Raw genomic sequence first — 24,783 nt, 5'->3', positions numbered from 1 at the left:
GAGGTGGCAGGTTGATTATATTGGGCCCCTCCCTCGGTCTGAGGGGGTGAGATATGCCCTAACCTCTGTCGACACCACGAGTGGGCTAATGCAGGCCTATCCAGTACCAAAAGCCAACCAGGCATACACTATAAAGGCACAAGGTTGATGGCTGCCTACAGGACGCCGCAAGTCATCGAGAGCGACCAAGGAAGTCATTTCACGGGTGCAGTGATACTATGCTGGGCAGAAGAAAATAATATTGAGTGGCGTTTCCACCTGCCATATAATCCAACGGGGGCAGGCTTTATCGAACGTTACAATGGTATTCTCAAGGCTGCCCTGAAGACAGACTCTCAGTCCCTGCAGGGGTGGACAAAGAGACTCCATGAGACCCTGCGGGACCTGAATGAAAGACCTAGAGATGGCAGACCCAGTGCCTTGAAAATGTTACAAACAACATGGGCCTCCCCACTTAGGGTCCAAATTACGGGCACCGATAATGAAGTGAAACCTCAGATTGGCTGTGAGAACTATCTTCTGCTCCCTGCCCCCGAGGACCTAAAACCAGGTACCAATAGAATAAAATGGCCCTGGAAGGTGCAGGTAGGACCACGATGGTGTGGCCTACTTGCACCTTGGGGGAGATTATTGGCGGTGGGGGGTTCAGTAGCTCCTCCAGTAATAGGTACATGGCCTACTGAAATAATGGTTAACACTTCAGTCTTCATTGCTAAGGGGACCCCTATCATGTCTCTGTGGCAGATCAGGACACCCCCTTTCGTGCCTGATATAGTTGTACAGCCACAGACATCGGGTCAAAGGGTTTGGTACAGGCAGACAAGGCATGCCCCTGTACAAGCTGAAGTGTTGATCCAAGACAGGAATATGGCCTGTATCTTGCCCTGGAGAGCGGATCTTCCCCTCTTGGTACCTCTAAAACACTTGTATTACTCCCCATAAGTCTATGAGTCGCCAGAAGGAACCAAAACAATACTGCAGTGTTCCAGAGTTATTATACAACCATGTGAAGCATCTGGTGATGGTCTAACTGGGACTGATGACACATAAGATGGACCTGCACTGTGTGATTACATGCTTCCAGTAGATACCACCGAGCACTGGCCCAAAGAAGAGTTCAACGGATGCGCCAATCATCACTCATCTCGGATTACATCAACATGCGTTGCGACAGGTAATTATGTAAGCATCACGATGTATTGGGTCTCTGTATTACAGGGGGCTCACCTTATTGTTACTTGATCAGTTGTTCATGTTGTGAAGGGGTGGAGTGTATGGGAACTGCTGAATCACAGCCTGAACCACTGATTGGTCACCTGAGGTGAGCACCAAGTCAGCCATGGGGGCACAGGTGAAGGTGATATACCTGTGTGAGTGGAAGGGGTGGAGCCTGGTTCCACCTCTCTCAAACCCCATTTAAGGGCTGACCACCACCAGGGAAGGATCTCTTCTTGGAGATCCCTCCCACGTGGAGTCCCCTGCGAGCCTTGTCATCATAAAGGTGAGCCATCTTTTCTTTTGTATTATCTGTATACTGTTTATATAGAACTACTTAAAATATACCATCCTCTATACTATCCCCTTGTGGAGTACCATCATTGGGAGTTATTTACCTTACACTGGTTTAGATAAGGAGGTTATGTGTGCTTATCTTCGGAGCACTGTGAACAAAACAGCATGTTCGGATCACTGGATTTGAGAAGTGGTGCACTGCTGACCAGGCAACGATGAGGGAGTAAGTTTGTGGTGGAACCAGACGGCCCTGGTATGTGTGGGAGAAGAGCAACTAATTGGACACTGCTTATCTCGCAAGGGTAGAGCAAGAACCACTGTTTAACAATTGTTCTAAAAATAGCATGTGTTCAGGGGTCTAGAAGTATGTAACCTGTGCAATAAAGTTGGCTCCGCTGCATAATCATATTGATGTCTCTCTGAGCGCTTACATCAGCATCTTAAGAAGATCGATCTGATGCGGCCATGGCTCATCCTCCTGCGGTCACCGCAACAACCCAGAACTACTGATGATCCACACAGCTAGCGCGTTAACTCTTTAACTCCCTATACACTACATGATGTTATGATGTGGAATATCAATAATATAACAAAAATCATAAAACCATAAAAGCTAGATTCTTCTCTGTAGCATGTGGTGGATAGGACAAGGGGAAATGGCCACAAACTGATGCATATGAAGTTCTGCACAAAAGTGTGTGGGAACTTCTTCGCAGTGAGGATGATGGAGCACTGGAACTGGTTGCCCAGAGAGGTTGTGGGGTCTCCTTCTCTGGAGACGTTCAAGACCCGCCTGGACACCTACCCGTGCAACATGGTCCAGGGAGCCTGCTTTGGCAGGGGGGTTGGACTTAATGATCTTTAAAGGCCCCTTCCAACCCATACAATTCTGTGATTCAAGTACTGCAAATGCAAAGTAGAAATACTCCCAACTCTCTTCTTTTAAGAGTAATCCCAAAATATACTCAGCAATTTTTGGGTTAGTTTCTCCTCTTACCTTCAGTGGTTTCTAAAGCCAGTTTTTCATCTTTTCCACCAGGACTGGGAGAAGTCCTTTCCGAAATTCGTTTTGTACATACCATTTTGTTAACCACTTGCCACTCACCTCCTGCATAAGAATTTCTGTATTCAGAAACATCTATATGCAATAACCTGTGGGTCTCAATGTTTTCTTTGAGTTCAAACTCCCATATAATTGGAAATGTGCTTTAAATAGAAACACCATCCTTGGCTCTGCATTAGATTTAGTGTCAAAGCCTAGAACTTAAGCCAGTAGACTGTCAGATGACTGATTTTTAGGATGTCCTTGTGCATAGAAAACCAATACTGAGCATCCAGTGATTAGAGCTCTTTACTGTCCTGTTTTTCCACTGAAGTTTGGATAGGCTTATGGCCATTTATGACTAAGATATCAGTGCAGTTCAGTGTGATATTTGGAGTGTGTTCATCCAGGATGGACATCCACTAGCAACAGTTTGTTAGAAATGGGCCTTCCGAGCCCAAGTCATCAAATGAATTCATTCATAGTGAGGAAGAGAAGTGACAATCCTATTTGGACTCATAGGAATCCTTCAGAACCTCTCAGAGGTTCACCTCTCAAGATGTGACAAGGTGACAAACATTTTTGAAAGGCCTTTAGCTTCTTGGAGACCATTCCAGCAGCAGTCCTAGCAGGCTGACATTCAGTTAGAACATTCACAAGTTTAGCAAACACTTGATTGGCCTCCACTAAAATTTTAAGTCAAATTTTTATCTAAAATAGGCTTTCAACTTTCAAATAGAGCTTTCTAAAAATTGGGTAGATTTGAACTGTTTGCACTGAGATTGGAAGTGACATTGCATAGGAATACAAGGAAGACTATTCAGAGCACAAGCTGCGTGATGGCCGCATGATGGCCCAAGGGGAGGAAGAGCATGTGGCTTGAAGCAACTCATGACCCTGATTGGGTAAATGCCTGCATGCACGGTTAAGGAGTGTTTGTAGAACGGTTTGTTGACACATAAAGGAGGGTGGGGAAGTTACAAGAGAAAACTTGAATGTATATAAGGGATGTTAGAACCTGCAATAAACAATTTGGATTGTCCGTATCTGAGTCCATGCCTCAGATGCTGCAACACTGTATACACAAAATGAAACACTTCTCAGTCTTTGCACCAGCACTGTTTGTCTCATGCTCCTGCTCACACAAGCTCTGTAATACAACAGTTCAATTTAACCAGGTTGATAACCCATAGAAATAACTTGACTGATGGAAGTCCAGCAAGAAACACAACCTAGTTCATTTGCACCACATGTGGGGCAACATAGACTATGCCCAAGCAACAAGGCAGGTTAATTTGAGCGGTTTTACACAAACACAGCCAGGCCACCAGCAGCTCGGGCTCATCCATCAGTGAGCACTATGTAATGCTTGAGGTACATTAAACAGCTTCACCACAGCACTTCCCAGCACTCAGCTAAGGTCTTCACCTTACGTCTCTCCAAGCAGCTTGTGCTTAGCATCAAAGACAATGCTTTCACGCTAAGGAGTGCAGTTTTCAAAAGAGTATTTATAAAAAAAAAAAATTCTTCAGAAGCTGCTATTACTTGTACCATTATCCACTTATGGATGCAACAGCCCACAGCCCTTTGAGCATGACCCATACATGCACTGAACTAAGGGCTGCTTCAAATTGGCCAGCAGACATTTAGTCTGGAGGTATCTGCTCAGACTTCTCCAAATCATTCATGACCAGGCTGCACAAGACTTCTGAAGCTGAACTCCAGCTCATCTGCAGATCTTTTGCAGATAGTGCCCCAAGTCCAAACTACTTTATTCACAGGCTGGTTGCTGTAGAAGACTGTTTCCTGTTATGTCTCGTTGCTGTGGAATATGCCAAAAGTGATAATGTACTGACAGCTACTAGATGCTTAAGTATCACAGTAGGGTAAGACCCCACCACCAGCCTTCATCCAAGAATCCCCTAAAACTGTCAGCACTCACAATACAGGGCATCAGCTGGGGCTGCCTGCTGAACTTGCCAGCAAGAGAAAGGCTCCATTCCTGCCTGCAAGACCAGCATTTCCTACAAGTTTTAGGAATTAACTGTTCAACCATGAAGCTAACATTTAACACAAACAGCTAACTACTTTAGTTATGGCTAGAGATATTTCATATCATCAATATTTCTTTAAGTTAAGGAACTAGAAAACCTTTTCACATGCCTGAGAAAAAAAACTATCTCATTTTCTTTTTAATAAAAGAAACCTTACCTCATAAATGTTGGGGTGCCACATTTTGGTCAGGAATCTGAAGGTAGGTGGTGAATATGGATAGTCAATAGGAAATTTAATGTGTGCCTGAAAAAAGCAAAATATTTTAGTTAGGAAACAGAACAAAAGGAGATCAACAAGCTACTGTTACAGGGAAAAAGCAGAAAATAATTTCAATTGAGGCCATTAAACAGTTCAATTTATGTATCAGTGTCCATGCAGACTCAGAATACAACCTTGTGCACTTTCTTATAAGCAAAACAGTAAGAAGACCTAAAGAAACAAAAAAACAAAAAAACCCCAAACAACTAAACATTTGAGGCTCACCAGCCCAGGTCAGTCTTGAGAACAAACCAAATGGTATTCACTTACGTCCCAATTCAATCAGCACTCTCCAACAACTGCTGTTCAACAGGGCAAAACAGACATCAAAAGAGAGAACTCAAGATATAATTATTTTTTTTCCTGAATTCAAAAGTAGGCTAAAAACATCTATGGTAAGAAGATCTTTTTTACATGTCAATGGTTTATGGGCAGGTTCGGCCCAGTTCCGTGACGATTGGTGCAGGGGACCCACAGACCCATGCCCCAGGAAAGGGGAAGGGGGAAAGGGAAAAGGGAGAAGGGCCTAGAAACAAAACAGCGGCAACGATCTGAGGAGGAAAGCTAATTTACTAAATAAGATATCAGAAAGGAAAATAACACAATATAATATAATTGGAATTGAGGCAAATGAATCAAATAAAATGAGCGAGTGTCCGATAAACCGAAGGCCTTACGCTAACACTGAAGGCGGACGGCTGCAACACCCACTGCTGAGCTCAATCCCGAAGGGAAGAGAGAGTCCCGTGACTGCAGACAGTTTTTATCTTTCCCTCTGGGCAGAAATATGTAAAAATGCAAAGCATCGCAAAGTCCTCTGGGGAATGTAGTTCTTCTCTTCTGAGACAGGTACACCCAGAACTATCGACGATCCACAGAACTGGAGCATTAACTCTTTAACTCCCAATACACCACATGATGTTATGATGTAGAATATCAATAATACAACAAAAATCATAAAACCATAACATCACCTTACACAGTATGCAAGAAGTTTGATTGGGCAGGACCAGCTTGATTAGAAGATCCCCAAGTGTTGACCAACCAGATGGCCTCTGCCAGATGCTTCTCCTAATGCTTAAATGTTCCACCACTCATTGCTTTCAACATCATTTTTAACAGTCCATTAAATCATTTGATTTTACCAGAGGCTGGTGCATGATAGGGGATATGATATACCCACTCAATGCCACGATCTTTGTCCCAGGTTGTTATGAGATGGTTTTAGAAATGAGTCTGCCTCAATTCTTTCTGGGGTGTCATGTCACCACAGGACTTGCTTTTCAAGGAGTAGGACAGTGTTTGGGGCAGTAGTATAGGGCACAGGATACATTTCCAGCCATTTTGTGGTTTCTTCCACTATTTAAGCATATGGCATTTGCCATGGCAAGTTTGTGTGAGTGTAATATAAATATGAGGAGGTCTGGCAGCTAGATTATATTTCAGCCATCATCCTCCATGCCAAACAGGTTTTATCCATTTGGTTTGCTTAATTACAGCACACTTCACATTCGTGGATAACCGGGTTTGCCTCTGTGCTGCCAGGTGTTCTGAGGTGAAGTTCCAAACCACTGGGGGTGCCCACCACCCTAGGGACCTTCGCATACTATTCCATACTACCTGTCACTGTCTTGGTTTTATCAGTATTCCATATCATGACATCACGCAACAGGCTGTACGGTACAGAGGCACAGTGTGCTGCAGAGCTAAGTTTCCTGGTTTCTTTAGCACATAGGTTCTGACTCTCCAAGAGGAAGATACACTGAGATGTACTACATTTATCAAAGGACTCAACGTGATTTCCAATTCCAAGAAACAGAGAAGAGCTTTCTTTTATTTTTTCCTGTGAGGCCAGCCAATAAAGACTCAGACTGACTCTATCTTCTCCCACATACTTTTGGTTCATTTGATTTAATAATCTGTATTATCTCAGATTCCTTTAAAAAAATTTATCCTATCGCAATCACATTTTTTCCACTTCCTTCTCCTTCAACTGCAGGGAGAAAGAGGTGCCACATAATTAAGCCTTCAAACTGTGACAGCCAATCCAAACTATCCTGCCACAGGGCAGATCTCTGGGTGTTGGAGAATTCCTGCAACAAGACAGATGTGAGTGTATGGGAACTGCTGAATCATGACCTGAACCACCGTTGGGTCATCTAAGGTGAGCAACAATTCAGCCATGGGGGCACAGGTGAAGGTGATATACCTGTGTGATTGAAAGGGGTGGAGCCTAGCTCCACCTCTCCCAAACCCCATTTAAGGGCTGACCACCACCAAGGAAGAATCTCTTCTTGGAGATCCATCCTATGTGGAGTCCTGCAAGCCTTGTCATCCTTAAGGTGAGCCATCTTCTTTTATGTATTATTTGTGTGCTATCTATATAGACCTACTCAAATAAATCATCATCAACACTATTTCTTTTGAAGAACAATCCTTGGGAGTTATTCACCCCACACTTGGTGAGCCGGACAGGCCTAGTGATAATAATTCATACATATGCAACATGTCCTTTATTTGGAATGTGTTTAAGTTGGCCAGTGGGGAGAATATTACCCCACTAGACCAAAAAATTGCTGGTCTAATGTCACCGGTTTGCGGGACAGTTCGACCCGGTACCGTGACAATTGAGGCAGGGGACCCACGGGCCCACACCCCGGGGAAGGGGAAAGGGAAAAAGGAGAAGGGAGATGGGCCCAGGAACAAAACAGTGGCAACGATCTGAGGAGGAAAGCTAATTTACTAAATAAGATATCAGAAAGGAAAATAACACAATATAATATAATATAATTGGAATTGAGGCAAATGAATCAAATAAAATGAGCAAGAGAGAGAGTGTCCGATAAACCGAAGGCCTTACGCTAACGCTGAAGGCGGACGGCTGCAACAAACACCCACTGCCGAGCTCGGTCCCGAAGGGAAGAGAGAGTCCCGTGACTGCAGACAGTTTTTATCTTTCCCTCTGAGCGTAAACACGTAAGAACGCAAAGCATCGCAAAGTCCTCTGGGGAATGGAGTTCTTCTTCTCTTCTGAGACAGGCATACCTGGAACTATCGATGGTCCACGGAGCTGGAACATTAACTCTTTAACTCTAAATGCACTACATGATGTTATGATGTGGAATACCAGTACCAAAAATCATAAAACCATGACATCTAATTCCAGGGTTCATAGGATCACCCTACTATGGGTTGGCATCCATTATTGAATAATGAGGACCTCTGTGGGTTCCAGGGACTGCCTCTCCCTCCCCATCTTATTTGACTGACTACTTTCTAGGATTAGATAAGGACATACTCATTACCAAGGAGCATTCACTAGCCACCTCTACAGTAGCCTGGTCTCTAGTAATGATCATACTTAAATCAGATGCTGAAAATATTAACACAGAAACTGAAAACTGATTACTAAGAGAATGTATTGAGAAACTTGAGCAACAGCTGGGTACATTAACAACCAAAAAACCTGGCCTAAATGTCCCAACAAGACAAATATGGAGTATATCAGTAGAGGACACGCAAAAATCAGAAGAAGAAGACTTACGTATTTTGGAAAATAAGATATCTAAGGCAGATTGTAAAACTCTATCTATGATGGATCTATATGGGATCTGACCGATTTGTGGGGTAAGAAACTCCCAAGGATGATACTTCACAAACAAATAGTATAGATGATGGTATATTTTGAGTAGGTCTATATAGATATTATACAAATAATACAGAAGAGAAGCAGAGTAAGCAGTCCATGAGATTTCTAGAGTGTGTGGAGGATTGCTTTCTGATACAGCTGGTGCAAGAGCCTACCAGGGGAGATGCCTTGCTAGACTTAATCTTCACTAACAGGGAAGGACTAGTAGGGGATGTGAAAGTTGAAGATTGTCTTGGCCAGAGCGACCATGAAATGGTGGAGTTTGCTATTCTTGGTGATGTCAAGAGGGTGACTAGCATAACTGCTACCTTGGACTTCCGGAGGGCGGACTTTGACCTATTCAGGGTGCTTGTTGCAAGGGTCCCTTGGGACTCGCTCCTGAGGGGTAAAGGGGTCCAGGAAGCCTGGATGCTCCTCAAGATGGAAATCTTAAAGGCACAGGAGCAGGCTGTCCCGGAGTCCTGTAAGTTGAGCCGGAAGAGGAAAAGACCAGTGTGGATGAACCAGGAACTTCTGTTGAGACTCCAAGAGAAGAGTCTATGTCCTCTGGAAGATGGGACAGGCTACTTGGGGAGACTACAGAGAACTGGCTAAGATTTGCAGGCAGAAAGTTAGAAATGCTAAAGCCTAGCTTGAACTTAGGCTGGCTACTGCTGTGAAGGACAACAGGAAACCCTTTTACAAATATATTAACAGCAAGAGAAAAACTAAGGAAAATTTCCCTCCTTTACTCAATGAGGCAGGGAATGTAACCACAGATGATAAGGAAAAGGCTGAGGTTCTCAATGCCTTCTTCACATCTGTCTTTAATAGACAGAACAGTTGTCCACAGGGTACTTGCCCTAACCTGGAAGTCCAGGACGGAACGCATAATGCACCCCCTGTGATCTAAGCAGAGATGGTCAGAGACCTGCTCCTCCATCTGAACTGCCACAAGTCCATGGGACCAGATGGAATCCACCTGGGGTGCTGAGGGAGCTGGCAGAGGTGATTGCCAAGCCACTTTCTGCAATCTATCAGAATTCCTGGTTATCTGGAGAGGTCCCACAAGATTGGAGGCTTGCCGATATGACTCCCATCTACAAGAAAGGCCGTAAGGAAGACCTGGGGAACTACAGGCCTGTCAGCCTGACCTCAGTATCAGGGAAAGTTATGGAGCAGATGATCTTGAGGGAGATCACACGGCACGTGCATGGCAGCCAGGGGATCAGATGCAGCCAGCACGGGTTCACCAAGAGCAGGTTGTGCTTGTCCAACCTCATCTCCTTCTATGACTGGGTGACCAGACAGGTTGGTGAGGGAAAGGCTGTAGGTGTAGTCTACCTGGACTTCAGCAAGGCCTTTGACACGGCCTCCCACAGTATTCTCCCGGGGAAACTGGCAGCCCGTGGTGTGGACAGGTTCACTCTTCTCTGGGTGGAGAACTGGCTAGAGGGCCACGCCCAGCAGGAAGTGGTTAATGGAGTTAAGTCCAGCTGGTGTCCTGTTACAAGTGGTGTCCCCCAAGGGTCAGTTTTGGGGCCCATCTTGTTTAATATCTTTATTGATGACCTAGACAAGGGGATTGAGTGTACCCTCAGTAAGTTTGCAGATGGCACCAAGTTGGGAGGATGTGTCAAACTGCCTGAGGGTAAGGAGGCCCTTCAGAGGGATTTGGATAGGCTGAATAGCTGGGCTGAGGTCAATGGGATGAGGTTCAATAAGGCCAAGTGCCAGGTCCTGCACTTTGGCCACAGTAACCCCATGCAATGCTATAGGCTTGGGGCAGAATGGCTTGAAGAATGTAGAGAGGAAAAGGACCTGGGGGTGTTGGTTGATGCTCGGCTTAACATGAGCCGGCAGTGGCCTTCTTGGCCACTCGGGCACAATAGCATCTGGCCTGTATTAGAAATAGCGTAGCCAGCAGGAGCAGGGAGGTGATCATCCCCCTGTACTCAGCTCTGGTACAGCCGCACCTCGAGTACTGTGTTCAGTTTTGGGCCCCTCACTACAAGAAATACACGGAGGCCCTGGAGCATGTTCAGAGAAGGGCAACAAAACTAGTGAGGGGTCTGGAGCACAAGTCTTATGAGGAGCGGCTGAGGGAGCTGGGATTGTTTAGACTGGAGAAGAGGAGGCTCAGAGGAGACCTTATCACACTCTACAATTTCCTGAAGGGGGGTTGTGGTGAGGAGGGGGTAGGCCTCTTCTCCCTGATATATAATGACAAGATGAGAGGGAATGGCCACAAGTTGCGCTGGGGAAGATTTAGATTAGACCTGAGGAAACATTTTTTTCTCTGAAAGAGTGGTCAGGAACTGGAATGGTCTGCCTAGGGAGGTAGTTGAGGCACCATCCCTAGCGCTGTTTAAGAAGCGTTTAGATGAGGTGCTAAGGGATTTGATTTAGTAGTTGGGTAGAGATGGTAATAGGAGGATGGTTGGACTAGATGATCTTGTAGGTCCTTTCCAACCTAATGAACCTATGACACAATATTGTTCAAAGAAGGGGATGGTCAAAGCAGCCAGTGGGCAGAGCTGTGTGCCGTGTGGATGGTTATAACCATGGAATCTGGTGATGGTATTTGGAATATTTGCACAGTTGGGCTGTGTAATGGGGGCTTACTCTTTGGATTGCACAGTGGGCCACCCAGGATTGGACTTTCCACTCCCGACAGATTGGGAGCAAAGATATGTGGTTAGACATGGAATGCAGTTAAACAAAGAACTGTATGTGTCTACCATGTTTCTGGTCATCAACTCATATAGTCACCAGGAAATGATGAAGCTGACACTGGCCTGAGTTAGATGGGTTGAGAACTCGCCATCTGAGAATATTGCTTACTGGCTACATCAAAAGCTGCGGCATGCTGGGCAGAAGACCATGTGGGCAGCCGCTAAAGCGTGGGGACTGCCCATAAAACTATCGGACATCGCTCAAGCATGCCGAGACTGTGATGCCTGCTCTAAGGTAAGACTGAGGTCGTGTATGGGAACTGTTGAATCACAGCCTGAACCACTGATTGGTCACCTGTGGTGAGTACCAAGTCAGCCATGGGGGCACAGGTGAAGGTGATATACCTGTGAGTGGGAGGGGTGGAGCCTGGTTCCACCTCTCCCAAACAGCATTTAAGGGCTGACCACCACCAGGGAAGGATCTCTTCTTGGAGATCCCTCCCACGTGGAGTCCCCTGCAAGCCTTGTCATCATAAAGGTGAGCCATCTTCTCTTTTGTATTATCTGTATACTGTTTATTTAGAACTACTTAAAATATATCATCCTCTATACTATCTCCTTGTGGAGTACTATCATTGGGAGTTATTTACCTTACACTTGGCGAGCCAGGCAGCTCTAGCAATAATAAATCTATAATGTCCTTCATTTGGAATATGTTTAAATGGGCCAGGGGGGAGAATGTTACCCCCCCTAGAACAGACAATCCCTGGTCTAATTCCAGGGTTCATGGGGTCACCCTACTATGGGTTGGCGTCCATTATTGAGAAATGGGGACCCATGCGGGTTCCAGGGACTGCTTCTCCCTCCCCATCTTATTTGACCGACTACTTTCCAGGATTAGATAAAGACATACTTGTTACCAAGGAGCAGCGGTTAGCTGCCTCTGCAGTAGCCTGGCCATTAGTAACGGCCATACTCAAGTTAGATACTGCAAATGTTAATATGGAGACTGAAAATCAGTTATTACGAGACCGTATTGAGAAACTGGAACAACAGCTGGGTACATTAACAACCATAAAGCCTGGCCTAAATGTCCCCATGAGACAAATACGGAGTATATTGGTAGAAGACACACAAAAATCAGAGGAAGAAAGATTTCTAAGGCAGATCTCGAAACTCCATCTATGATGGACCCATTTGAGATTTGGCCTATCATAATTCAAAAAACAAAAAAGGTACAGACAATACTGAGGGGCCATGTGAAACATGAGCCCATTTCTTAGCCGAAACCATGCTGGATTACTAATGTAAGACAGTATAGATTCACGGGGGGGGCAAGAAGAAATAACAAAGACAGTGCTGCAATTAGAGAAAGTAGGTATTATAAGGCCTGCACATAGCCCATATAATTCCCCCATATGGCCAGTACGGAAGTCGGATGGAACATGGAGAATGACGGTGGATTATAGGGAACTGAATAAGGTCACACCGCCCATCCATGCGGCTGTACCCAATATTGCCTCCTTAATGGAGGCTCTTAGAAGGGAAATTAAAACCTACCATTGTGTCCTGGATTTAGCAAATGCGTTTCTTAGTATACCTATTGCTAAAGAACCACAGGATCAATTTGCGTTTATGTGGGGAGGCAGGCAGTGGACCTTTCAGGTCTTGCCACAGGGGTACGTGCACTCACCAACATATTGTCATCATTTGGTGGCACATGACCTGGCTGACTGGAGAACACCGAACAATGTGAACCTATACCACTATACTGATGACCTCCTGTTAACATCTGACTCACTGGAAGCAGTAGGGGAGGCAGCAGATTCATTAACTGCCTGTCTAAGTGAAAGAGGATGGGCTATCAATCCTCAAAAAGTGCAAGGTCCAGGACTGTCCGTAAAATTTCTAGGGGTAGTCTGGTCAGGAAAGACCAAAGTATTACCTGATGCAGTCATAGATAAGGTTCAGGCATTTCCAGTCCCTACAACACCCAAGCAGCTGCAGGAATTCCTGGGTATATTGGGATATTGGTGTTCCTTTATACCTCATTTGGCGCAGCTGCTGAGACCTTTATATAGACTTACCAAAAAGGGCCAAATATGGGATTGGGGGAGAACAGAACAGGATGCTTTCCAACAGGGGAAACAGGTGGTTTAAACAAGCCCAGGCACTGGGTATATTTGATCCTACCCTCCCAGCTGAGCTAGATGTTCACGTAACTCAAGATGGCTTTGGCTGGGGCCTGTGGCAATGTCAGAGTTCTGTTCGGACCCCCATTGGATTTTGGTCTCAGGTGTGGCATGGAGCAGAGGAAAGATATAGTATGATTGAAAAACAGTTATTGGCTGCCTATTCCGCATTACAAGCGGTAGAGCCAATAACCCAAACGGCCGAAGTTATAGTCAAGACTACATTGCCAATCCAGGGGTGGGTAAGAGATCTGACCCACCTTCCTAAGACGGGGGTGGCCCAGGCGCAGACGGGGGCACGATGTGTCGCCTATCTCAGTCAGAGGAGTAGACTGTCTTCCTCACCGTTGAAAGAAGAGCTTCAGAAGGTTCTTGGCCCAGTAACGTATCATAGTGATGCACCAAAACAAACTTTGGTTGCTCCACCACAAAAGAGTCCCGTCCAGGAAGGAAAATATCCTATTCCTGAAGATACGTGGTACACAGATGGGTCCAGCAAGGGCAACCCAAGTAAGTGGAGAGCAGTAGCGTACCATCCTGCTACAGACACAATCTGGTTCAAAGAGGGGGATGGTCAAAGCAGCCAGTGGACAGAGTGGCGGGTGGTGTGAATGGTTATAACCAAAGAACCTGGTGATGGTATCCTGAATATTTGCACAGATAGTTAAGCTGTGTATCAGGGGCTCACTCTTTGGATCGCACAGTGGGCCACCCAGGATTGGACTATCCACTCCTGACTGATCTGGGGCAAAGATATGTGGTTAGACATATGGAATGCAGTCAAACACAGAACTGTGCGTGTCTGCCATGTTTCTGGTCATCAACCCCTACAGTCACCAGGAAATGATGAAGCAGACACACTGGCCCGAGTTAGATGGGTTGAGAACTCGCCATCGGAGAATATCGCTTACTGGCTACATCATAAGCTGCGGCATGCTGGGCAGAAGACCATGTGGGCAGCCGCTAAAGCGTGGGGACTGCCCGTATAACTATCGGACATCGCTCAAGCATGCCGAGACTGTGACGCCTGCTCTAAGATAAGACTGAGGTCGTTGCCTGAAACTACAGCCCATCTTGCTAGAGGACACAATCCTCTATAGAGGTGGCAGGTTGATTACATTGGGCCCCTCCCTCAGTCTGAGGGGGTGAGATATGCCCTAACCTCTGTCGACACCGAGTGGTCTAATGCAGGCCTATCCAGTACCAAAAGCCAACCAGGCATACACTATAAAGGCACTCACAAGGTTGATGGCTGCCTACGGGACACTGCAAGTCATCGAGAGTGACTAAGGAAGTCATTTCATGGGTGCAGTGATACAATGCTGGGCAGATGAAAATAACATTGAGTGGCGATTCCACCTGCCATATAATCCAACGGGGGCAGGCCTTATTGAAGCCAGGCTCCACCCCTTCTGGTCACACAGGTGAATTGCTTTCACCTGTGCCCCAAAACTGACTCAGTGCTTGCCTTATTGGGAACTGCTTAAAGTTGTCTTTCTCTCTGAGGCTCTCAGCCAATGATTGCATGCTATTCTCTGTACGCCCCTGTCTTGAACACTATAAGAATAAGGCTGTCCGGGTAATAAAGGGGAGCATGATTTAACCATATTGGTGTATGTCATGTCTCTGGCTGTTTTCTCTGATGACATGTACTGACACTTCCACCCTCCCCTACCTCCCAAAGAATTATTTGTCCACACTAGAAAGTTATAGGAAAACACAGCACTGGAGATTTTTGAACCTTTAATTATAGTGCAAGATGAAGTTTCAAAAGCATTATAAAGCTTCAACTGCAGTAGGTACTATTAGCACTTCTCCAGTGTAAAAACACCTTAAAGGATATAGTTAAAAAAAGGCAAAAGTAGGATAGAAACCCTACCAAACAATAGCTAGTAAAACAAAACAACTCCCCCCCCAAAAAAAAAGAAAAATTTGCTCACCCCTTCTAACAACAGGTAACAGCTCAAGAACAAAGCAGCTTCTATCCACAGAAATACTGCTCCCTCAGCTGCCAACTTTTAAAAGAGGAAGGGGTGGATCCTGGCTCTACCCAGTTTAGACTAAAATACGATAGAGGTTAATAGCTTATAAGGCAAAAAGGAGAAAGTATTTCCACCGCTGTTCTTTTAAGAAGTTACAAACAAAAAAAATCCTGCAGTATGCCAGCAAGTAGAGCTTTTACTTTAACACTTCAGTACTGCAGAAGTTGATGTCACTCATCAAACTTCGCTCTAATTTAGCAAGAATACAAGTCCAATCAACTATAAATAGTAACACTAACTTACATTGCCAGTAGATAAAGTTAGAAGGACAGCTACCATTTTTCTTTTTTTTAAAGCATAGTCAAAGCAGAAATAGCTGGAAGCTTTGAATTAACTAGAACACAAACTGGATCTGCATCACAGGGACTTCAGACCTGCCTAGTATCATCCAGGTAGCTCTTAAACGTACAGGTAAAAGAAAAAGTTACATATATAAGTATAGTGATTGTTTTTATTGCTGTAGGATAGGATTTTTCCTAGTGAAGGGTAGGAGGAATGTTATAGCAGTGGATCCTACAGTTTTTAACTCTTACTATGCTTTCCAGTAACCCAACAACTTATGGGTTCCCACTTACATTTGAAAGAAGCTTTTGATTGTTGACTTTCCACAAGTTACTACACAAGAAGCTCAAGCCAGCTATTAGATGAGAAGCAGAAAATGTATGGTCTTCTGTAACTTCTAACATCTGGAGTTTCACTTAAAATTTTGCACCTGTAGAAATACCTGTAATAGTTGGCAGGTACAAATAAGCATGTGGCAGCAGGAAATAATTGGCTCAAACTCTGGTCACTTTATTCAGATTGCCTTCTTCCAGGGTTTGTTTTTTATGCCAGTGTAAAAGAGTGCTCCATAAAGGAAAAGATTAACTTAACAGTTTTACCTACAGAACCACAGAACATCATGTGCAATTATGACTAATGAAATGCACAGTAATAAGTCTCAATTTCTTACCACAAAAAATACTATGAGAGCCTAAAAACAATCTGTCATGGTTTTATGATTTTTGGTACTGGTATTCCACATCATAACATCATGTAGTGCATTTAGAGTTAAAGAGTTAATGCTCCAGCTCCGTGGATCATCGATAGTTCCAGGTATACCTGTCTCAGAAGAGAAGAAGAACTCCATTCCCCAGAGGACTTTGCGATGCTTTGCGTTCTTACGTGTTTACGCTCAGAGGGAAAGATAAAAACTGTCTGCGGTCACGGGACACTCTCTTTCCTTTGGGATCGACTCAGCAGTGGGTGCTCGCTGCCGTCCGCCTTCAGCGTTAGCGTAAGGCCTTCGGTTTATCGGACACTCTCTCTTGCTCATTTTATTTGATTTATTAGCTTTAATTCCAATTATATTGTATTATATTGTGTTATTTTGCTTTCTGATATCTTATTTAGTAAATTAGCTTTCCTCCTCAGATCGTTGCCGCTGTTTTGTTCCTAGGTCCATCTCCCTTTTTCCTTTTCCCTTTCCCCCCTTCCCCTTTCCTGGGGCGTGGGTCCGTGGGTCCCCCGCACCAATCGTCACGGAACCGGGCCGAACCTGCCCATAAACCGTTGACACAATCCCATCAGTTGCAGGTCCCATGATTTATCTCTAACATGAAAATATAGTTCTCATATGCTTTTTTTCATAGTGTTTTGCACCTGCTTTTGCTGCAGTATTTGTATGACAGTATTGAACAGTAGAGCTACCAAAGGAAGCACTTCAATAGTACCAGAATTCTCACCGCATTCACCTCCTGTTATTATGGGCATGAATGTACCTAGAAAGGTCAGCATTTTAGCCCAAGGATCTTGCTCTATGCAAGAAAAGAGCACTCAGATATGCTCTGGTTACCATAGAATCATAGGGGTTGGAAGGGACCTCTAGAGATCATCAAGTCCAACCCCACTGACAAAGCAGGTTCCCTACACCAGGTAGCACAGGTAGGCATCCAGGCGGGTCTTGAATAACTCCAGAGAAGAAGACTCCACAACCCCCCTGGGCAGCCTGTTCCAGTGCTCCGTCACCCTCACCGTAAAGTTCTTGTGCACATTCGTGCAGAACCTCCTGTGCTACAGTTTCTGTCTGCTCCCCCTTGTCCTGTCTCCACACACTTCTGAGAAGAGTCTGTCCTTGCCACTTTGTCCCCCACACCTCAGATATTTATAAACCTGGATCAGGTCCCCTCTCAGTCTTCTTTTCTCAAGGCTAAAGAGACCCACTTCACTTAGCCTTTCTTCATAGGGGAGATCCTCTAGGCCCTTCACCATCTTCATGGGCTTGCACTGGACTCTTTCCAAGAGATCCCTGTCTTTTTTATACTGGGAGTCCCAGAACTGGACACAGTACTCCAGATGAGGCCTCACCAGGGCAGAGTAGAGGGGGAGGATCACCTCCCTTGACCTGCTGGCCACGCTCTTTTTAATGCATCCCAGAATGCCATTGGCCCTCTTGGCCACGAGGGCACACTGCTGGCTCATGGTCAACCTGTTGTCCACCAGGGCACCCAGGTCCCTCTCTACAGAGCTCCTCTCCAGCAGCTCACCCCCCAGCCTGTACTGGTACATACAATTATTCCTCCCTAGGTGCAAGACTCTACACTTGTTTTTGTTAAATTTCATCAAGTTTCTGACTGCCCAGCTCTCCAGCCTGTCCAGGTCTTGCTGAATGGCAGCACAGCCTTCAGGCATGTCAGCCAATCCTCCCAACTTCATATCATCAGCAAACTTGCTGAGAGTGACCGCTATCCCCTCATCAAAGTTATTGATGAAGATGTTGAACTGTGGAAATACAGTTAGAGAACAGGACTGTAAGTACTGTTCAACTTGTAACAATCAACATAGATTTATTAGCCATTGTAGACCACAAACCTTGGCAAAAGAAAGCAGGATCCTGAAGAAAGATTACAAGAGATAAGAGAGCATTTGATACTATGCATACTGTACACACCTGGTGTGGGATAAATAACTCCTAAGGATAGTACTTCACAAAAAAATAGTATAGATGATAGTATATTTTGAGTATTCTATATAGACAGAATACAAATAATACAAAAGAGAAGATGGTTCACCTTCAGGGTGACAAGGCTCACAGGGGACTCCACATGGGAGGAATCTCTGAGAAGAGATCCTTCTCTGGTGCTAGTCAGCCCTTAAATGGGGTTTGGGAGAGGTGGAGCCAGGCTCCACCCCTTCCAATCACACAGGTATATCACCTTCACCTGTGCCCCTGTGGCTGACTTGGTGTTCACCTCAGGTGACCAATCAGTGGTTTAGGCTGTGATTCAGCAGTTCCCATATACCTGGATTGTCTGGAACAAAGCACTGATTAAACAATGTTATTTGATCACAATGTTACTTAGTTACAAATTAAGCTACATAGCCTAGTTAGACAAATGCTATTGTATAGCTATAGCTGGAAAGGTATATAAGCTCATCTGTGTGTATCAATGATATATTATTTGAGAAGATAGAGATAGATGAAACAGAATGTAATGGAATGCAATAGAATAAAATAAAAAGGCTTCATGCTTGCATCATCCTGGAGACCTGTATGGGAACTGCCTAATCACATGTGGAGTCTACAGTAAGCCTTTATCATTTTAAAGGTGAGCCATCTTCTTTTTCTTATTATTTGTGTACCATCTATATAAACCTACTTAAGTATACTCTCTTTTATACTATTTTTTGAGTACAATCCTTGGGAATTATTTACCTTACAAGACCCTGTCTCTTTATTACTATCAGTGTCAAATGGCAGCTCTGCTGAGTAGAAGTGGGACACACTAGCCAGTGATGACTAATTCCTCTGGAAAAGAGGTGAGTTACAGGGGCTGGTTCCCCTGAATTTGGATTTCCTATAGGGAATATGGGACAGGTAATGTCCAGATAGGAAAGAGCTATACTTGAACTTACACAAAAGCTGTTACAACAGCATGACAAACCTTTGCCTTCATATTTTTTAAAGGTCTTATTGAAATGGGTAGCACTTAAGCTGACAGGAGTTTCCCAGCCCACAATCTTCACAATAGATTTGTGGGACGAAGTGGGTGCAAAACTTTGGAATGCTGTAACCAAGAGGGACAAAGCAGTTGCAGACATGCTTCCTTCTTAGAGGGTTGTCTTGGAAGCTTTAAAAGCCCAAGAAACATCTCATGCTAAAGCTAAGTAGAATAGACCATGCCCCTCCCCTCCACAGCAGAAGCTTAGAGCTCTCCACAATTAGAAGAGACAGGAGAGACTGCTTCATCCTTCTTGGTACTCCCACAGCCCTCCAACATACAAGTAAAAGGGAGGGGGGGCTCCATTCATTCTGTGGGGGCTTTCACTGTTGGCTACCATCCAGAAGACAGTGAGGAAGAAGGAGAGGAGTATCCTTTTCATCCTGGACCTGTTGATCCTGAGAAAGAGTCATATTTATTCCCCCCCCCGATCCTCACAACCACTGGGTTTGCTTAAAACAACAGACATTAAGGGAGGGAGAACTGGATATTGCTGGAAGAACTGTCGGTCCAGTCATATAATTGGGAACAAGAAAGCAAACTGCCCAATGTGAGTCACTGTCTTTTCAAGAAATTAGGGAGCTCCAGCAGGCAATCATACACCATGGTGTAGAGTAAATAACTCCTAATGACGATACTCCACCAGGGAATAGTATAGAAGATGGTATATTTTGAGTAGTTCTATATAAACAGTTATACAGGTAATACAAAAGAGAAGATGGCTCACCTTTAAGATGACAAGGCTCGCAGAGGACTCCACATGGGAGGGATCTCCAAGAAGAGATCCTTCCCTGGTGGTGGTCAGCCCTTAAATGGGGTTTGAGAGAGGAGGAACTAGGCTCCACCCCTTCCACCCACACAGGTATATCACCTTCACCTGTGCCCCCATGGCTGACTTGGTGCTCACCTCAGGTGACCAATCAGTGGTTCAGGCCGTGATTCAGCAGTTCCCATACACTCCACCCCTTCACGACATGAACCACTGATCAAGTAACCATAAGGTGAGTTCCCCTTGATACAGAGACCCAATACATCGCGGCGCTTACATAATTGCCCGTCGCAACGCATGCTGATGTAATCTGATATGAGTGATGATCGGCGCATCCGTCGAACTCTTCTTTGGGCCAGTGCTCGGTATCTACTGGAAGCATGTAATCATACAGTGCAGGTCCATCTTACGTGTCATCAGTCCCGGTTAGACCATCACCAGATGCTTCACATGGTCTTATAACAACTCTGGAACACTGCAGTATTGTTTTGATTCCTTCTGGTGATTCATAGACTTATGGGGAGTAATACAAGTGTTTTAGAGGTACCAAGAGGGGAAGATCCGCTTTCCAGGGCAAGATACAGGCCGTATTCCTGTCTTGGGTTAACACTTCAGCTTGTACAGGGGCACGCCCTGGTCGCCTGTACCAAACCCTTTGACCCGATGTCTGTGGCTGTACGACTATATCAGGCACCAAAGGGGGTGTCCTGATCTGCCACAGAGACATGATAGGGGTCCCCTTAGCAATGAAGACTGGAGTGTTAACCATTATTTCAGTAGGCCATGTACCTATAACCGGAGGAGCTACCGAACCCCCCACCTCCAATAATCTCCCCCAAGGTGCAAGTAGGCCACACCATCGTGGTCCTACCTGCACCTTCCAGGGCCATTTTATTCTATTGGTGCCTGGTTTTAGGTTCTCAGAGGCAGGGAGCAGAAGAATGTTCTCATTGCCAAGCCGAGGTTTCACTTCATTATCGGTGCCCGTAATTTGGATCCTAAGTGGGGAGGCCCATATTGTTTGTAACATTTTCAAGGCACTGGGTCTGCCATCTCTAGGTCTTTCATTCAGGTCCCGCAGGGTCTCATGGAGTCTCTTTGTCCACCCCTGCAGGGACTGAGAGTCTGTCTTCAGGGCAGCCTTGAGAATACCATTGTAACGTTCGATAAGGCCTGCCCCCGTTGGATTATATGGCAGGTGGAATCGCCACTCAATATTATTTTCTTCTGCCCAGCGTTGTATCACTGCACCCGTGAAATGACTTCCTTGGTCGCTCTCGATGACTTGCGGTGTCCCGTAGGCAGCCATCAGCCTTGTGAGTGCCTTGATAGTGTATGCCTGGTTGGCTTTTGGTACTGGATAGGCCTGCATTAGCCCACTCGCGGTGTCGACACAGGTTAGGGCATATCTCGCCCCCTCAGACCGAGGGAGAGGCCCAATATAATCAACCTGCCACCTCTGTAGAGGATTGTGTCCTCTAGCAAGATGGGCTGTAGTTTCAGGCAACGACCTCGGTCTTATCTTAGAGCAGGCGTCACAGTCTCGGCATGCTTGAGCGATGTCCGATAGTTATACGGGCAGTCCCCACGCTTTAGCGGCTGCCCACATGGTCTTCTGCCCAGCATGCCGCAGCTTTTGATGTAGCCAGTAAGCGATATTCTCAGATGGAGAGTTCTCAACCCATCTAACTCGGGCCAGTGTGTCGGCTTCATCATTTCCTGGTGACTGTAGGGGTTGATGACCAGAAACATGGTAGACACACACAGTTCTGTGTTTGACTGTATTCCATATGTCTAACCACATATCTTTGCCCCAGATCGGTCGGGAGTGGATAGTCCAATCCTGGGTGGCCCACTGTGCGATCCAAAGAGTGAGCCCCCGATACACAGCCCAACTATCTGTGCAAATATTCAGGATACCATCACCAGGTTCTTTGGTTATAACCATCCACACCGCCCGCAGCTCTGCCCACTGGCTGCTTTGACCATCCCCCTCTTCGAACCAGATTGTGTCTGTGGCAGGATGGTACGCTACTGCTCTCCACTTACTTGGGTTGCCCTTGCTGGACCCATCCATGTACCAGGCATCTTCAGGAATAGGATATTTTCCTTCCTGGACGGGACTCTTCTGTGGTGGAGCAACCGAAGTTTGTTTTGGTGCATCACTATGATACGTTACTGGGCCAAGAATCTTCTGAAGCTCTTCTTTCAACGGTGAGGAAGATAGACTACTCCGCTGACTGAGATAGGCAACCCATCGTGCCACCGTCTGTGCCTGGGCCACCCCCGTCTTAGGAAGGTGGGTCAGATCTCTTACCCACCCCTGGATTGGCAATGTAGTCTTGACTATAACTTCGGCCGTTTGGGTTATTGGCTCTACCGCTTGTAATGCAGAATAGGCAGCCAATAACTGTTTTTCAATCATACTATATCTTTCCTCTGCTCCATGCCACACCTGAGACCAAAATCCAATGGGGGTCCGAACAGAACTCTGACGTTGCCACAGGCCCCAGCCAAAGCCATCTTGAGTTACATGAACATCTAGCTCAGCTGGAAGGGTAGGATCAAATATACCCAGTGCCTGGGCTTGTTTAACTGCCTGTTTCGCCTGTTGAAAAGCATCCTGTTCTGTTCTCCCCCAGTCCCATAATTGGCCCTTTTTGGTAAGTCTATATAAAGGTCTCAGCAGCTGCGCCAAATGAGGTATAAAGGAACGCCAATATCCCAATATACCCAGGAATTCCTGCAGCTGCTTTGGTGTTGTAGGGACTGGAAATGCCTGAACCTTATCTATGACGGCATCAGGTAATACTTTGGTCTTTCCTGACCAGACTACCCCTAGAAATTTTACGGACAGTCCTGGACCTTGCACTTTTTGAGGATTGATAGCCCATCCTCTTTCACTTAGGTAGGCAGTTAATGAATCTGCTGCCTCCCCTACTGCTTCCAGTGAGTCGGATGTTAACAGGAGGTCATCAATATAGTGGTATAGGTTCACACTGTTTGGTTTCCTCCAATCAGCCAGGTCACGTGCCACCAAATTATGACAGTATGTTGGTGAGTGCACGTACCCCTGTGGCAAGACCTGAAAGGTCCACTGCCTGCCTCCCCACGTAAATGCAAATTGATCTTGTGATTCTTTAGCAATAGGTATGCTAAAAAACGCATTCGCTAAATCCAGGACACAATGGTAGGTTTTAATTTCCCTACTAAGAGTGTCCATTAAGGAGGCAATATTGGGTACGGCCGCATGGATGGGCGGCGTGACCTTATTCAGTTCCCTATAATCCACCGTCATTCTCCATGTTCCATCCGACTTCCGTACTGGCCATATGGGGGAATTATATGGGCTGTGTGCAGGCCTTATAATACCTACTTTCTCTAATTCCTGCACTGTTTTTGATATTTCTTCTTGTCCACCCGGGAGTCTGTACTGTCTTACATTAGTAATCCGGCGTGGTTTTGGCAAACAAATGGGCTCATGTTTCGCATGGCCCCTCAATATTGTCCGTATTGCCCGGATACTAATGTACCTCTGCCGTAGTCTGAACTCTCCCACAGTTGTCTGGAGAGCCAGACCCCATAGAATGTCTATGCCCAAGATATATTCTGGAATTGGGGCAATCGACACCTTATACTCCCGGGGCGGGAGACGCCCAACCCCCAATTCCAACCACGTCTGGGTGACTGGAATAGTCTGTCCCCCAAACCCACCAATCATCACTCTATTACCCTTAAATTTCGTTGGGTCTCCATATATAATCGATGTTTCTGCGCCAGTATCCACTAGAGCCATCACCTCCTGCACATTTGTCCTGGACCAGAATATTGTTAGTTCTACATAGGGCCTCCGGTCACAGCTAGAGGCCCTATGGGGACCAGAATTTTCCGTTAATCCATGAATTTTGCCAGATCTAAATCTTTTGCCACAGGTGGCTCAGGCACTGTAGCCTGTGACACCTGCGGATATTTTTTCCTTCTGTTCGGTATTATAAAGTCAGCCAAATTCCAGGTTGTTGTTGGTGTTTTTTCTATAATTCGTACTCCCGATTTTCTGGGAGCACTCTGAAATTTCTGATCATTTCTAAGCTGTTTCCACAGCTGTAACAAAACATGGTTGGGTTGCCCATCAATTTTGGTAAATGCAACCCCAGCCCGTATGAGATCATTAAACATAGTCCTCCGGGATACCCGTACGGGGCCTGATCGGGGCATCCGTGGAGCAGGCTTTTTAGTTCTAATAGGGAAGGCCTCAGCATCTTCCACTACACGAACATTACGCCTGGTTCTTACGCGCTCCGTCTCCCCTAAGTCTGCTACTAACTGGGCTGCCTGCTGTACGATGGCTTCTGATGCCACCAATGGATTTAATATGGAAACCAACATCCCATATAGGTGGGAGGGGGCCTGCTGTAGTATTAGATCTCTCATGCCCGCTGTAAATTTTTCCGTATCGGGGCTTTCAAAAGTGTCCGCATACAGAGCCTCCCTCATACCCAGTTCTCTGATATAGGTCTGGAGGTCCTCCATAGAGGACCACAAACCAGTATTAAGAGGGATATCGGTTTTGTTGGGCCATGTTAAGCGGCATGCAGCCATCAACCAATCTATAATAGAATGGTTTTCCTCA

The 24,783-nt window shown here is 45.6% G+C and overlaps 1 protein-coding gene across 1 annotated transcript in view; it reads right to left on the bottom strand.

Annotated features, from left to right (window-relative positions):
• The window catches only part of LOC136055222 (ubiquitin-conjugating enzyme E2 R2-like), a 75,961-nt gene that overhangs the window by 31,070 nt on the left and 20,108 nt on the right, over positions 1–24,783 (bottom strand). Inside the window, exon 2 of the mRNA XM_065746937.1 lies at positions 4,766–4,852. Coding sequence (XP_065603009.1) covers positions 4,766–4,852 — 87 coding nt within the window. The remainder of the gene's footprint in view (positions 1–4,765; positions 4,853–24,783) is intronic.

Source organism: Cyrtonyx montezumae, unplaced genomic scaffold (genome assembly GCF_038088225.1).
Source record: "Cyrtonyx montezumae isolate F1298 unplaced genomic scaffold, pur_monq_1.0 scaffold_4, whole genome shotgun sequence".
In the NCBI taxonomy this organism is placed as follows: Eukaryota; Metazoa; Chordata; class Aves; order Galliformes; family Odontophoridae; genus Cyrtonyx; species Cyrtonyx montezumae.
This window is presented reverse-complemented; position numbering and strand designations above follow the sequence as displayed.